This window comes from Sceloporus occidentalis, unplaced genomic scaffold (assembly GCF_023333645.1).
Source record: "Sceloporus occidentalis isolate IW3139 unplaced genomic scaffold, rSceOcc1.0.p SCAF_239, whole genome shotgun sequence".
Lineage (NCBI taxonomy): Eukaryota > Metazoa > Chordata > Lepidosauria > Squamata > Phrynosomatidae > Sceloporus > Sceloporus occidentalis.
The window spans coordinates 363,457-377,057 of record NW_028317219.1 but is presented as its reverse complement, the minus strand read 5'-3'; the positions used below and the strand labels follow the sequence as shown (position 1 = coordinate 377,057).

General features: G+C 37.3%; 1 protein-coding gene across 1 annotated transcript in view; it reads right to left on the bottom strand.

The window, feature by feature from the left end:
* LOC149276435 (seipin-like) overlaps nucleotides 1-13,601 on the bottom strand; it is a 63,714-nt gene that overhangs the window by 18,066 nt on the left and 32,047 nt on the right. Inside the window, exon 6 of the mRNA XM_089503659.1 lies at nucleotides 13,272-13,395. Coding sequence (XP_089359785.1) covers nucleotides 13,272-13,395 — 124 coding nt within the window. The remainder of the gene's footprint in view (nucleotides 1-13,271; nucleotides 13,396-13,601) is intronic.

Below are 13,601 nucleotides of genomic sequence, written 5' to 3'. Positions count from 1 at the left end.
CTGGGCAATTAACTTAAATGGTTACACATTTTTTAGGAAGGATAGAAAAAGCATGAAGGGAGATTGAGTATCCACAATGAGCCAAAGTTTGATATTAACCCCTTAACGACAATCCACGTACATGTACGGGGTGACGATGCAATGTGTTAGCGACAATACCCGTACATGTACGTGGTAGCGTTAGTTGCCGTGGTAGCGTTAGTTGCCGGCATTGTGGTTTTCCTGGAAGCCTCACAAGTGAGGCTGTCCAAGCAAACCAATAAAAACCTTCACGGCAATCGGCGGTTTAAACAACAGACCAGTGATGCAGTGATATATATATATGCAATTTTTCTTATGAGCAAGTCCTACAATTAGCGCTATATCTTCCCCAAAAATTCCCACATGGAAAGAGTTAAAATATTGGCATTATAAATGCCAATAGGGTGCCTAGTTTTAAAAAATGTATGATTTTAACCCAACAAACATGCATGCATGCATACATGTGGGGTATCACTGCGCTTAGGAGATGTTGCTGAACACATATTGGGGTGTTTGACACGGACATATACCAGGAATGGTAAATTTATACCTGGAGTACAACATGTGGGAAAAAATACAATAAATGTTGACTACCATAACATTTGACAAAGGCTAGTGGTAGCATTAGTGCATGGAAATGGTTAAAATACCAGCATTTGAAATACCTTGGGGTGTCTAGTTTTAAAAAATATATGGTTTGATGGGGTAAATAGCATTGGTCAGCTTCAAAGATACCCGAAATAGCACATGGAGCAGAATGACCAGATTTGAGGAAAAATGGTTTTGAAATAGCAAAACGCATGCATAATGATGCAGACACATAGAACATAACGTCCTGCGTCCGTGCTGGTCTATCGGGAAACGAGAGCAGGTGAAGGAGGCTGATGTGAACGCAGATATCGGCATCAATATTAATGCCAAAGCCAACCACGCCGCCCAAACAGACGCCACATAGCTGAGGTCGGTGCCACGGGTCGACGCCGTGCTCGATATTGGCATCGCTGACAACATAATAAAACTGACGCCGCCGACACTGCCCCCATTTGAGGAGATCCCGCTTCATGTTGTGAAGCAATAAGGCAAATTATAGCGTTGTGTACGGTGAGGAAACAGCAAGGGGACGGCGAGAACAATACGAAAGGCCGTGGAGCGTAAAAGAGTTAAGGAGTAAGGAGGCAACTGGCTTACTAAAGCTAACAAGAGCGCTTGGCATGCCGAAAATGGCGCATCCAACTAGTATCCAAGCTCCAACCAACATAAAGAAATGGTCAAACGGTCAAATCTAAGATAAGTACACCTCCATTACTGACATAGTGGCTTGTTTTCAGTTGACTAATTAATTGTTGACTATTTAATTGTCAAGTAATTTGAAACTCTATGTGAAAGATTTTCTGCTGGTAACGGGGCACAAAGACACACTGTTAAAACCAACTGACAATGCCTCTCAAAAAAAGAAAAATCTAACGCTACCTGCTAAGTTTCCTAATACTATACTGAAGGAGTTGAGTAAAGATATATCAATTATATCAGAAGATTTCAATGTACATAACATTTCAATTGCCTCACCTGCTGAATCTCCTCAATCCGGCAAAACTCTACATATTACTCAACTATATGAAAAATTCAGTAAAGTAGGGCTGCAACTAACGATTATTTTCATAATCGATTAGTTGGCCGATTATTTTTTCAATTAATCGATAAATCGGGTAAAAAAAAAACAATATGCACATTTTTCGTTTATTTAAAATAAAAACTTATAATTTACAATTTACATTTACATTTCACGATTTGCCTTCTTATTTTACTGACATAATAATTAAAGCAAAATTTTAACAAGAACCCCAAAAATACCAAAAAAAGCTTTACTAGTAAATATTCATGTAAACTATTTTTGCCCAGTTACGCACATCTCACCCCCAGCTTGCCTCTCTGTCCCAGAAATGCCTTATACCCCCTATATGCTACTCTGCCCCTATATATGCCTTATACCTCCCTATATGCCACTCTGTCCCCTGATATGCCTTATACCCCTCCTGATATGCCTTATAGCCCCCTATATGCCACTCTGTCCCCTAATATGCTTTATACCCCCTATATGCCACTGTGCACCCTGATATGCCTTATAGCCCCATATATGCCACAGTGCCCCGATATGCCACAGTGCCCCCCGATATGCCTTATAGCCCCCTATATGCTTTTTACCCTTGATATGCCACCATGCCCCCTGATATGCATTTTACCCTTGATATGCCACCATGCCCCCTGATATGCCTTTTACCCCTATATGCCAGAGATGCCACTGTGCCCCCTGATATGCCTTATAGCACCTTCATGGCACTGTGCCCCCTGACACGCCTTATAGCCCCTTCATGCCACTGTGCCCCCTGATACACCTAATAGCCCCTTTATGCCACTGTCCCCCTGATACGCCTTATAGCCCCTTTATGCCACTGTGCCCCCTGATACGCCTTATAGCCCCTTTATGCCACTGTGCCCCCTGATATGCCTTATAGCCCCTTTATGCCACTGTCTCCCCTGATACGCCTTATAGCCCCTTTATGCCACTGTCCCCCCGATACCACTTATAGCCCCTTTACACCACTGTCCCCCCTGATACCACTGTGCCCCCTGATATGTCTTATGCCACCCCCGATAGGGGTCTGGATTCTAGAGTTATAATCCGATCTCTATTTGAGATCGGATTATAGAAGGGAGTTTTTCAGAGCATCGTTGACAACGATTTTCATAATCTATTATCGATTTTATCGATTCGTTGTTGCAGCCCTACAGTAAAGACATGAAAGAAAATGGATTTCTCAAATATCAAGTAATCTAGAAATACAATTAAATTTAATCAAAAAGCTTCAAAACTATCTGTTAATAGTTGAAAAAGAAGATCTGGAATTAAGACAAAACTTGGCAGTATTAGAAAAAAAGCAAATGGAAACAAAAGACAGATCAAGAATGAAAAATATAAGATTAAGAGGGGTTCCTGAATCAACCTTAAATCAAGACCCAGAGAAATACCTGACAAAATTGTTACAACACTATATAAACTCAGAATATTTAAGTAGTTTCTCCTTTGAAAATTTCTACAGAATGTTTAAAACAAAGGATCAAAGATTTGCTGATGCCCCAAGAGACTTACTGATCAGATTCAATAATCTTTTCATAAAAGATTTATTTATCAGAGAATTAAAAAAGAAAAAAAATCCACCCCAAATGGAGTGAAATCTTCAAATTCTTCCGGATATCTCACCAACTACACAACAACGCAGAAGAAGATTTAAAGACTGCATAACCCATCTAAGAGAAATGAACATCCAATATAAATGGGGACTGTCGACAAAATTACTTTCAAAAGGGCAAAAACACATTTTTCTGACCCAATTGAGCTAGAATCCGCAATAAGCATATGAAAAAAAAAAAACCACAGGATAATTTTTTCCCCTCCTACTCTAAATCACATGCTCCACTATTCACACTTGTCTCAGATAAGAGTAGAGAAGGGGAAACAATTTATGGAATAATAGTTATATCCACTTTTATCAACTTGACACTCATAACCCAGAGATATAGATATAGATATATATATCTATATCTATATATATATATATATATATACATACATACATAGTTACATAGTAAATAAGGTTGAAAAAAAAGACCCAAGTCCATCAAGTTCAACCCTTTTACCTAACCTTCCTATTCTTGATCCAAAAGAAAGCAAAAAAAAAAAAAAAAACCCTAATCAAGCTACTTCGAATTCTACCATCAGGGGGAAAAAAAATCCTTTTTGACTCCAAGAAGCTCTAAAATATTAATGTTATTCTATTTATAGCCCTATATATCACCTTAAGTCACATTTATTTGTTAAGAAGAAAGATAGGGAGAGACACTCCATTGAAAAATGGAAATATCCACTTTTATTAATCTGATATTCTTATCACTTAGATATACTATGTTTAATCACCTTGTTTTTTATTTTTTATTTTTTTATTCGTGCTTTAGATTAGAACAGAGAGGGGACATTATATATGGAGTAATAGTTATATTCACTTAACAAATAGATACACTTATCACCCAGATATATACATATATCACTTTTTAAAAAAATGTTTCACCTTTTTTATATATAATATATATATAGACTTTGTCAATCTTCTCAAATCGGAAATATTGCATGGTCAGACCCCACCCCAGTTTTCTTCTCAATTAGAAATAAACCAAATTATAAATTTAGGATGAAATGGAGGCTGAATTAATCTTTATTAAATTCGGAAAAACAGAAATTAGAACTGAAAATATACAGGCAAATAATTTTTTGAGAGAAAATGATACAAATACAGTTCCAGATTCAATATTATGGTGCACTATGAAGGTTCTCAAATTAAAAAGAAACACAGATTACAAATAACAGACATATATAAATAATCAATAAATAAAAGAGTTCCCTCTAGGCAAATAAAAGTACAAACTGATATTAAAGAAAAATTAATAGAAGAACATAATAAAGCTTTCTTAAAATTGAAGCAAAAATGGTATTACAGTAATAAGAGTAGGAACGAGTTTGACTAATCGACAAACAAAAAAAATATGAGAATTAAAAAAAAAGCAAATCGTAAAAATTTTCTGTCACCTAAAGATATTAGTGCAGCTTTTAAAGAATACTATGGCTCATTATATCACTTACCAAAATCAAGTAAGACCCAATTTGAAATTTACCAAAAATATCAGAGGAAACTCTGTAAATTAAACAAGCCTTTTAGCTTACATGAAATTAAAAATACTATTCGCAACCTAAAAAGCGAAAGCCTCAGGTCCAGATGGCCAGTCAGCTATTTTTTTATCAAATACGAGAACAGACAATCTCCCTATTGCTATTAAGAGTATTTCTAGAACTAAACCAGAAAAAAGAATTTCCACCAAAAATGCTCCAAGCACTCATATCACCCATTCAAAAACCAGAGAAAGATCCCAGTAATATTAAGAATTACAGGCCGATCTCGTTGATCAATTTAGATATTAAAATCTTTCCCAAAATTCTCGCAGAAAGATTGAACAGAGTAATACCTGACCTAATTCACCCAGATCAAGCAGGATTCATTATAGGCAGGAATGGTGAAGATAACATCAGGAAGATATTGAATCTTGAGATTTTGAATTTTGAGTCATAGCATAGCTTTGGACGCAGAAAAAGTTTTCGACCAAGTTAATTGGATATTTTTAGAAGAATCATTAAACGCCTTTGGTTTCGAAGGCCTCTTCTTTAATAATACGATGGCTTTATATAAGTAGGCTAAAGTATCTAAAGAACTAAATTCGGAATACTTTGACATAAAAAACGGGACACGACAAGGGTGCCCACTAGCACCACTATTATATACTCTAATCATTGAACCCTTTGCTGCAATGATTCGACTTTCAAATAAAATTCAAGGAATAAAAATAGCTTATCAAAACTATAAAATAACATATGCGGACGGCGTCCTTTTGAACCTTACCTCTCCACAAACGTCAATTCCAGCGCTATTGAAAGCAATTTCTGAATATGGCTTATATTCTAATTATAAGATCAACCTATCAAAAACTAATTGATTGTAAGACCAATTTGACAATAGATCAGTTAAACTGCCCAAAAGATAATTTAGCCTTCGACTGGGAGAACAAATACATAGATTACTTGGGTATTAAACTATCAACAGATCTAAATGAAGTCATAACTATTAACTATCTAAACCTAGCCAAAGACTTAAAAATACAACTTACAAACTGGTGCCCAAACTAAAAGATCGAACTCTCATGGCTGGGACGCATAAACGTACTTAAAAGCATATATATATAGTACCCAAATTAACCTATTTGTTCAGATCAATCCCATTACAGGTCTCAATTTCCCTTATACGGATATTTGAAAAAAAATTCTCAGAATTTGTTTCGTACAACAAAAAATCTAGAATGTCACTGCAGATATTTAAAAAAAAACAGAAATATGATGGTTTAAACTATCCTAATTTGATAGAGCTTAATGAATCTTGCATGCTTGCTCATGCCTGTGTTGGAGAAATAATAAAAGATTTAAACTTAGAATGGTACAAATATGAATTATGGTCCTGTAATAACATTGAACCCTCAATATTATATTGGCTAACCCCAGAGATATTAAAAAGTTTAAATATCGTAAATCCCATTATTTTAGGATTTCTTAAAACAACTCAAAAAATTAGGAAGAGATTTATTTCAGTAAACTCTCGTATTCTACCCAGTTAATAGTATTACAGATTGAAACGAAATACATAAATCTGAAACCCTGGCGAGATCTAGGTATAAAAAGACTGACTGACATATTAACATCTAACTGCTTATCGAGCTTTGAAGAACTTCAGCATACGTATAGTATAATGAATAAAGAGAAATGTACTTATTTAAAGAGTTATCTTAACTCTAAGAATGTTGTTCCATCTACCGCAATAAATAAACTAACAGAAGCTAATTATTCGACCAAGCTAAATTCTAAAATTATGCATATGTTTGATAATTAAAGATTTATTGAGAAATCAAATTCCATAGTTAAATGGGAATCAGAACTAGGGGTAACTTAACCAAGAAATTTGGTATACAGCGTGGTCCGCGACTAGGAAGGCAATTCATTGCATAAGCCTTCAAGAAATGTTTTTCAAAATATTACACCGTTGGTATCTGGTTCCAGTCAAATTACCCCCTTAATGACAAAGCCCGTACATGTACGGGCTCAAAATGCATTGGTTTTCAATGGGTTTAGGGACCACCCATTGTCTTTAAGGGGTTAAATAAAATGCTGGAGATGTCTGGAGGAGAAGGGAACCATGCTTCACAGCTGGTGGAATTGCAGGAAATTAAGAATTTTAAAAGAAAAGACGGAGGAACTAATTCATGAGATTATGGGACTAAATACCCCTCTTTCTCCAATGATGTTCCCTATTCCATTTAGATTTACCTGTCAAACTCAAAACTCAAAAATTATTAGCAACTAAGATCAGTATTGCTAGGAAATGGAAAAAGGTTGAACCACCAGATTGGAATGATATTATAATACAAATAAATTATCAATATAAAATGGAAAAATATTTTTATATATCATCAAATAAGACTAAAAACTATTAAAAAAATATGGGAACCTTGGTTAACACTGCCCTTACACACAGCATACAAATACCTATACTGCTCTTACACACACCTGTCCATACACACAAGCTTACAAAAACACATACATTCATAAACATTGCCATTACACCCCTTTCTCCCCATCTCTTACCTCTTCCACCATCCTTCATCCTCCATCCTGTGGTTAGAGCACGATACCTGTCACTTCAGACCTTGCTTTACTGCTCCCTCATCACTACGCGCAGGCTATTGCTGTAGAGCGCAGGGATGACCTCATATCCCGCGCTAGGCATTATTTGAAGTCATTTGAAGTGACAGACCTCGCACTCCCTAATGCTGTGCTGACAAGAGGGAGATTGTGATCTCCCAGCTAGTCCTGCAGGCTGCAGCTGCTGATCGGGCGGCTGTGCGCCCCCCTGCAGCTCTCGCCTCACCCTACAAAAGGTAGGGATAGGAGGGACTGTCCCGTCCAAATCGGGACAGTAGGGGGGCATGAAATTGGGACAGAGGGACTATTAGTTCTGTAAGGGGATTCAGGTTTTTGAAGCTGTTAAATGACACCTTAATGTCACAACTGGTATAAGCACCAACTAGAAAGGATTCTTGTCTGAATCTTATTCTAACAATGTTGATCTATTGTCAAACGTTCACGTAGGGGAGCACCTGGGTAATCATTTTCTTTTGAAATAAACTCAAAAGAAATTGCACAAGAGGAATTTTAAAAAGGCCAATTTAAATAAGATAGGGGCAGCTTTACAATATATTGACTGGCATAAACTTTAATGAAAAAAAACTGAGGAAAAATGGAATATGTTCAAACAAATATTAGAAAGGTACACTCCTCTGTATGAACCATTGGGTAATAAATATAAAAGAAACAGATTGAAACCAATGTGGCTTAATGGGGAAGTAAATCAAGAAATTAAAAAGAAAAAGGGCCTTTAAAGCATTTAAAATCAGACAAATCAGGGGCATCCTATATAAGATATAAGGAAGCCAATAATGCATGCAAAAAGGTGATTAGATGGGCTAAACTAGAAAATGAGAAAGTGATAGCCAAAGAGTGCAGAACCAACCCCAAAAAAGTACATTAAAAAGAAAAAAAGTGTAGGTACACTAAAACAGAGATGGGTGTGTTAGTTAACGAGGACCAGGAAAAAGCAGAAACTTTAATCCCTTAATGACAAAGCCTGTACATGTACGGGCTCAAAATGCAGTGTTTTCAATGGGTTTAGGGACCGCCCATTGTCCTTAAGGGGTTAAATAACTATTTTTCCTCAGTATTTATTAAGGAGGAGCTTATGGCAATCAATAAGCAAATAACTATTAAAAACAAATTGCAGACAAATTGTGATTGGATGACTCAGGACAAGGTGCTGCTGCAACTAAAGAAAGTTAATGCCAACAAAGCTCCGGGGCCTGACGGTATGTATTCACCCACGAGTACTTAAGGAGCTAAGTCTGGAAATAAGTGAACCTCTGTTTTTAATCTTCCAGGATTCTTATCTTTCAGGAATTGTACCAGAGGATTGAAGGAAGGCAGATGTGGTTCCTATATTCAAAAAGGGGTTCAAAAACTCTTTGCCTGGAAATTATAGACCTGTGAGCTTAACTTCTGTGGCTGGGAAAGTATTTGAAGGGTTATTAAGGGATAATATTCAGGAATTCATTGAGGAAAAAAAGAAAAAAAAACTTAATTGCATTCTAAGAAGAAGTTAGTAGAAGTGTAGATCCAGGAGTTGCAGCGGATGTAATATACTTGGATTTTGCCAAGGCGTTTGACACGGTTCCACACAATAGGGTAGTATTCGAACTGAAAGAAATTGGTCTAGATGCAAATTCTTGTTCTTGGGTAAAACATTGGCTTAGTGACAGAGTACAGAGAGCTGTCCCTCAGGGTTCTTGCAATAGGCATTGAAAGTCATGCTTCCGTGTTTGCAGATGACACTCTGTAAAGTAATACAGTGCGAGCAGGATATTACGTTGCTGCAGAGGGATTTAGATAGACTGGGGGACTGGGCACACAAATGGCAGATGAAATTTAATGTAGATAAACGCAAAGTAATGCACTTTGGGGTAAGGAATGCACAAGCAATTTACACCCTAAATGGTAGCGAATTAGGGATAACAAATGAGAAGGATTTGGGAATTGTTATAGACAACAAACTAGGCAACAATGTGCAATGTCAGTCAGCAGTTGCTAAGACCAGTAAGGTATGCTCATGTATAAAAAGGGGCAGCAATTTGCGGAATAAAAATATAATTTTGCCTCTCTATAAATCAATGGTAAGATCACACCTTGAATATGCTGTGCAATTTTGGGCACCTATTCTAAATAAGGATATTATAGCACTGGAAAAGATCCACAGGCAGGCTACAAAATTAATAAAAGGAATGGAAAACTTCCAGAAAGGTTAACCAATGTAAATCTGCTTAGTTTAGAAAAACGGTGCCTCAAAGGGGATATGACGGCATTATATAAATATATTCAGGGCCAAAACAAAACCATTGTCTGGAAACCTATTCGTAAACAGAACCATGCATAAGACACGGGGTCACGCATTTAGACTGGAAGAAAGGAGATTTAGTCTAAGGCAAAGGAAAGGGGTTTTTTTTGTGTTTTTTTTTCTTTTCTACAGTAAATGACAATAAGGATGTGGAATTCTCTGCCTGAAGAGGTAGTTTTATCAGAGTCTGTACAAACATTTAACCCATTCGTGACAAAGGCTGATTTTACTTTTTGTACCCTTCGTGACAATGGCCGTTTTAACATTTCTGCGCTGCTCGTGTTTAGCTGTAATTTTCTTCTTTCCCGTTTACTGAACCCACACACATTATATATTGTTTTTTTCAGGACAAGAAGGGCTTTCTTTAGATTACATTGTTTTGATTGTATCATATTATTTACTATTAAAAAAGTATAAAATATGGTGAAAAATTTAGAAAAAAATGACTGTTTCTAACTTTTAGTTGAAAAATCTTTTACTCATCTATAAAAGGTAATGAAAAAACCCGCTAAATAGATTCTGCTATTTGTCGTGTGTTTAGAAATACCCAATGTTTTTATGTTTTTTGGCTTTTTTGTACACATTATGGGGCAAAAAGTACAGGTAGCGTTTTGCTATTTCAAAGCCATTTTTTCCAAATCTGGTAATTCTTCCCCTCATGTGCCATTTCGGGTATCTTTGAAGCCGGCCAATGCAATTTACCCCATCAAGTCATATATTTTTGAAAACTAGACAGCCCAGGGTATTCCAAATGCTAGTATTTTAACCCTTTTCAAGCACTAATTCTACCATCAGCCTTTGTCAAACTTTATGGTAGTAATTTTTTTTGCATTTGTTTTTCCACACACATTTTACTTTAGGTATGAATAAACAGGTTCTGGTATATGTCACTATCATAAAACACCCCAATATGTGTTTAGCAACATCTCCTGAGTACAGCGATACCTCACATGAATGATTTTGCCTGGCTGTTTGGGGGCAAAAGGGCCACATTTGGGGCATGCGCATTTTTCAATGTTGAACTTTGGCATTTGGGGATCCACTGCCCATGCCCTATTTGATACATCTTTGAGCCGGGCCATTTCAGTGTGCCCAATAAAGCCATATATTTTTGAAAACTAGACACCCCAGGGTATTTTAAATGCTGGTATTTTAACTCTTTGCATGCACACATTTTACCACCAGAATTTTTTCAAAGTTTGCAGTAGTATTTTTTTGTGTGTATTTTTCCCCCACACACCTACTTTATGTATGAATTTACAGCTCCTGGTTTATGCCGCTGTCACACGACACCCCAATATGTGTTCAGCAACATCTCCTGAGGGCAGTGATACCCCACATGCATGGGTTTGTCATTTTTGGGGGGAACTAAAAGGCCACATTTGGTACGTGTGCATTTTTCTAATTGGAAATTAGATGTGTGGCCATCCTTCCCCCCGTGTTATTTGGGACATTGTTGAACCCGGCCAATTCAATTTGTCCCTGATAGTGACATCAGTGGGAAATTATTTTTACATTTTACTGGGTTTTTTTTACTAGTTTTTTCTAATTATTATTAATTTTATTTTATTTTTTTAATTTATTTTTACTAATCACACTGTGATTAGAAAGCTGGGCTCCATTGACTTGCATGGTTGAATGCAGTACCTGTATTCAACCTGCAAGTGGAGCCAGAGTTCTCTAGAGGGTCAGGAGACCGTCTAGCAAACTTTTTCACCTTCATTGTTTTTTTTCCCGGGCCGCCGCCATCTTGCAGATGGCGAAGATCACCGGCAGCTGCGGCTGTGACCGCTCTCCGGAGCGGTCACAGCCCATCCAAAGGTAAGTGTTTGGTGTCGCTGGATGCCTCCTGATCGAGGCATTCCAGCGACACCATTTAAGTTTAGGAGGTGATCGTTGATCGCCTCCTAAACGCTTTTAAAACGGGCGTCCGCCGCCATACAATGTATGGCGGTTGTTGACGCCCCGGGGAGGGGCCATACATGGCCCCTGGTGCCGATCGTGGCATTGCTGAATGCCTCGAGGTCGAGGCATTACAGCAACCCCGTTTGGGTGCAGAAAGCGAACGTAGATCGCTTTCTGCACCCGTTGAAAGGCGTGCCGGTTCTGGCACGTAATTTGTCATAATCGACTTGTTTTTCCGTGCCGTGCCAGAACCGGCAATTGTCATTAAGGGGTTAAACAGTAACCGGATGAATACTTGCAAAAACACAATATTCAGGGATTTAATTTTTAAATTATGGTGAAAAAGCTTCCTGATCCAAGGAGAGATATGACTGCCATTCTGGGGTCAAGAAGGATTTTCTTCCCCTAGTTTGTTGCAAAATTGTTAAGAGCTACACACTGTGTGGGGGGGGAGGGTTTGCATTATTTTGGATCAACAGCAATTAACAGATATAGGAACGGCTGAACGCAAGGGACACTTGTCATGATTAACTCATGGAATATAGTGGATGCATGGAAGGATAACCCAGCAGAGGTGGTTAGTTTCTTTGTTTAAGCATTGAATGAGTTAATCTGATGTTGTTCTAAATCAGTTTCTTTGTGCATGCCCTGTGTATCTGTTCTGGCTAGAGGTGTCATCTTCCCAAAGGACCCCTGTGGTGATTCAAGGCCTAACAGATAAGGATCCTTAGTTATAGGAATTCCGTTCCTATCTTAAATGGAGGGGTTTTCAATCACCTTTACCCCACCATAACTTATTGGCACATCAAAGATGGGAACCAATTCTTGGAAAAGGTGTCATAATTGGCCATGTGGTCAGAGGGGTGTTTTCTTGCAAAAGAGTCTGATTTAGGGGCAATGCAGCAACCTCAAAGCAAAACTCCCTGATATACTCTGATCGGAAACCGTCTGGAGTTCCCACAGGCCTACTTATTGGAGAAACTCGTGAGTGAGAGTCCTGTGTTTAAGTCCCATTGTTTTTAAGAACTGTTTGCCGTTTTATTTTTCTTTTGTATGTCTTGTTTTTTGTAATTGTGGCACTGTGTAATCTTTGTCTTTTTGTTATTAAAATATTCATAATCCATATACATGTTGTTTGCCCGGGGTGGGTTGATTATATATATATATATATATATATATATATATATATATATATATATATATATTATATGAGATAAATGTCCTAATTTGGACAGTGGTGGCAGACTACCTGGCTGGATACAGGCAGGATTTGGGGGTTCATTTGGTATAACTGATGCTTTGATAGAGGGGTGAAGTTAGTAAATCCAGAGGCCTGGTGCTATTAACCCCTTCATGCCCACGGCTTGACCGTGACAAACTATGTAAAAAAAGTGCCCCTTTGCACATCCACTATTCCAGATTTTTTTTTTTTTAATAAATCATTACCCCCAGTCAACAGTATTTAAAAAAAAAACAAAAAAAAAACAAAACATATAGGGTAGTGTGTAAAGCATAGATGTGACCCTCATAAACATAAAATATGTATGTACAGTATGACTAATCAGCTAAATATAAATGGTCATTGTGGTGCTTACAGTGTAGAAGAACGATTGCAAAAAAGTGATTAAAACCTTGTGTTCTGTGTGATTAAACATCCAGAGTAAATACAATGACCGATCAGACATCATAACTCACCAGCCCTCGTGTACTGCTTCGACCCCACTGCAAGTAGCTGAGCACAAGCACAACACTCATGAAGACAAAATTGCTTGAAACGCCAATCAAAGCAGAGATGATGGGAAAATTATACAGAAGATACCTGTGAAGAAAAGACAGATCCCTTTGTGGTTCAAGGTAGGCTACATTTATAATTACAGATAAAAGCAAAAACGGGTTTGAAAGAATGACAAATTTTAATAAAATAACATAAAATGAATCTGAAATAGTGTAGACACTTAATGTTGTAGGTTACTATTGTAGCTCAAAATGGCTAATTTTCAATGGAATATCGTTCAAGGAATACAG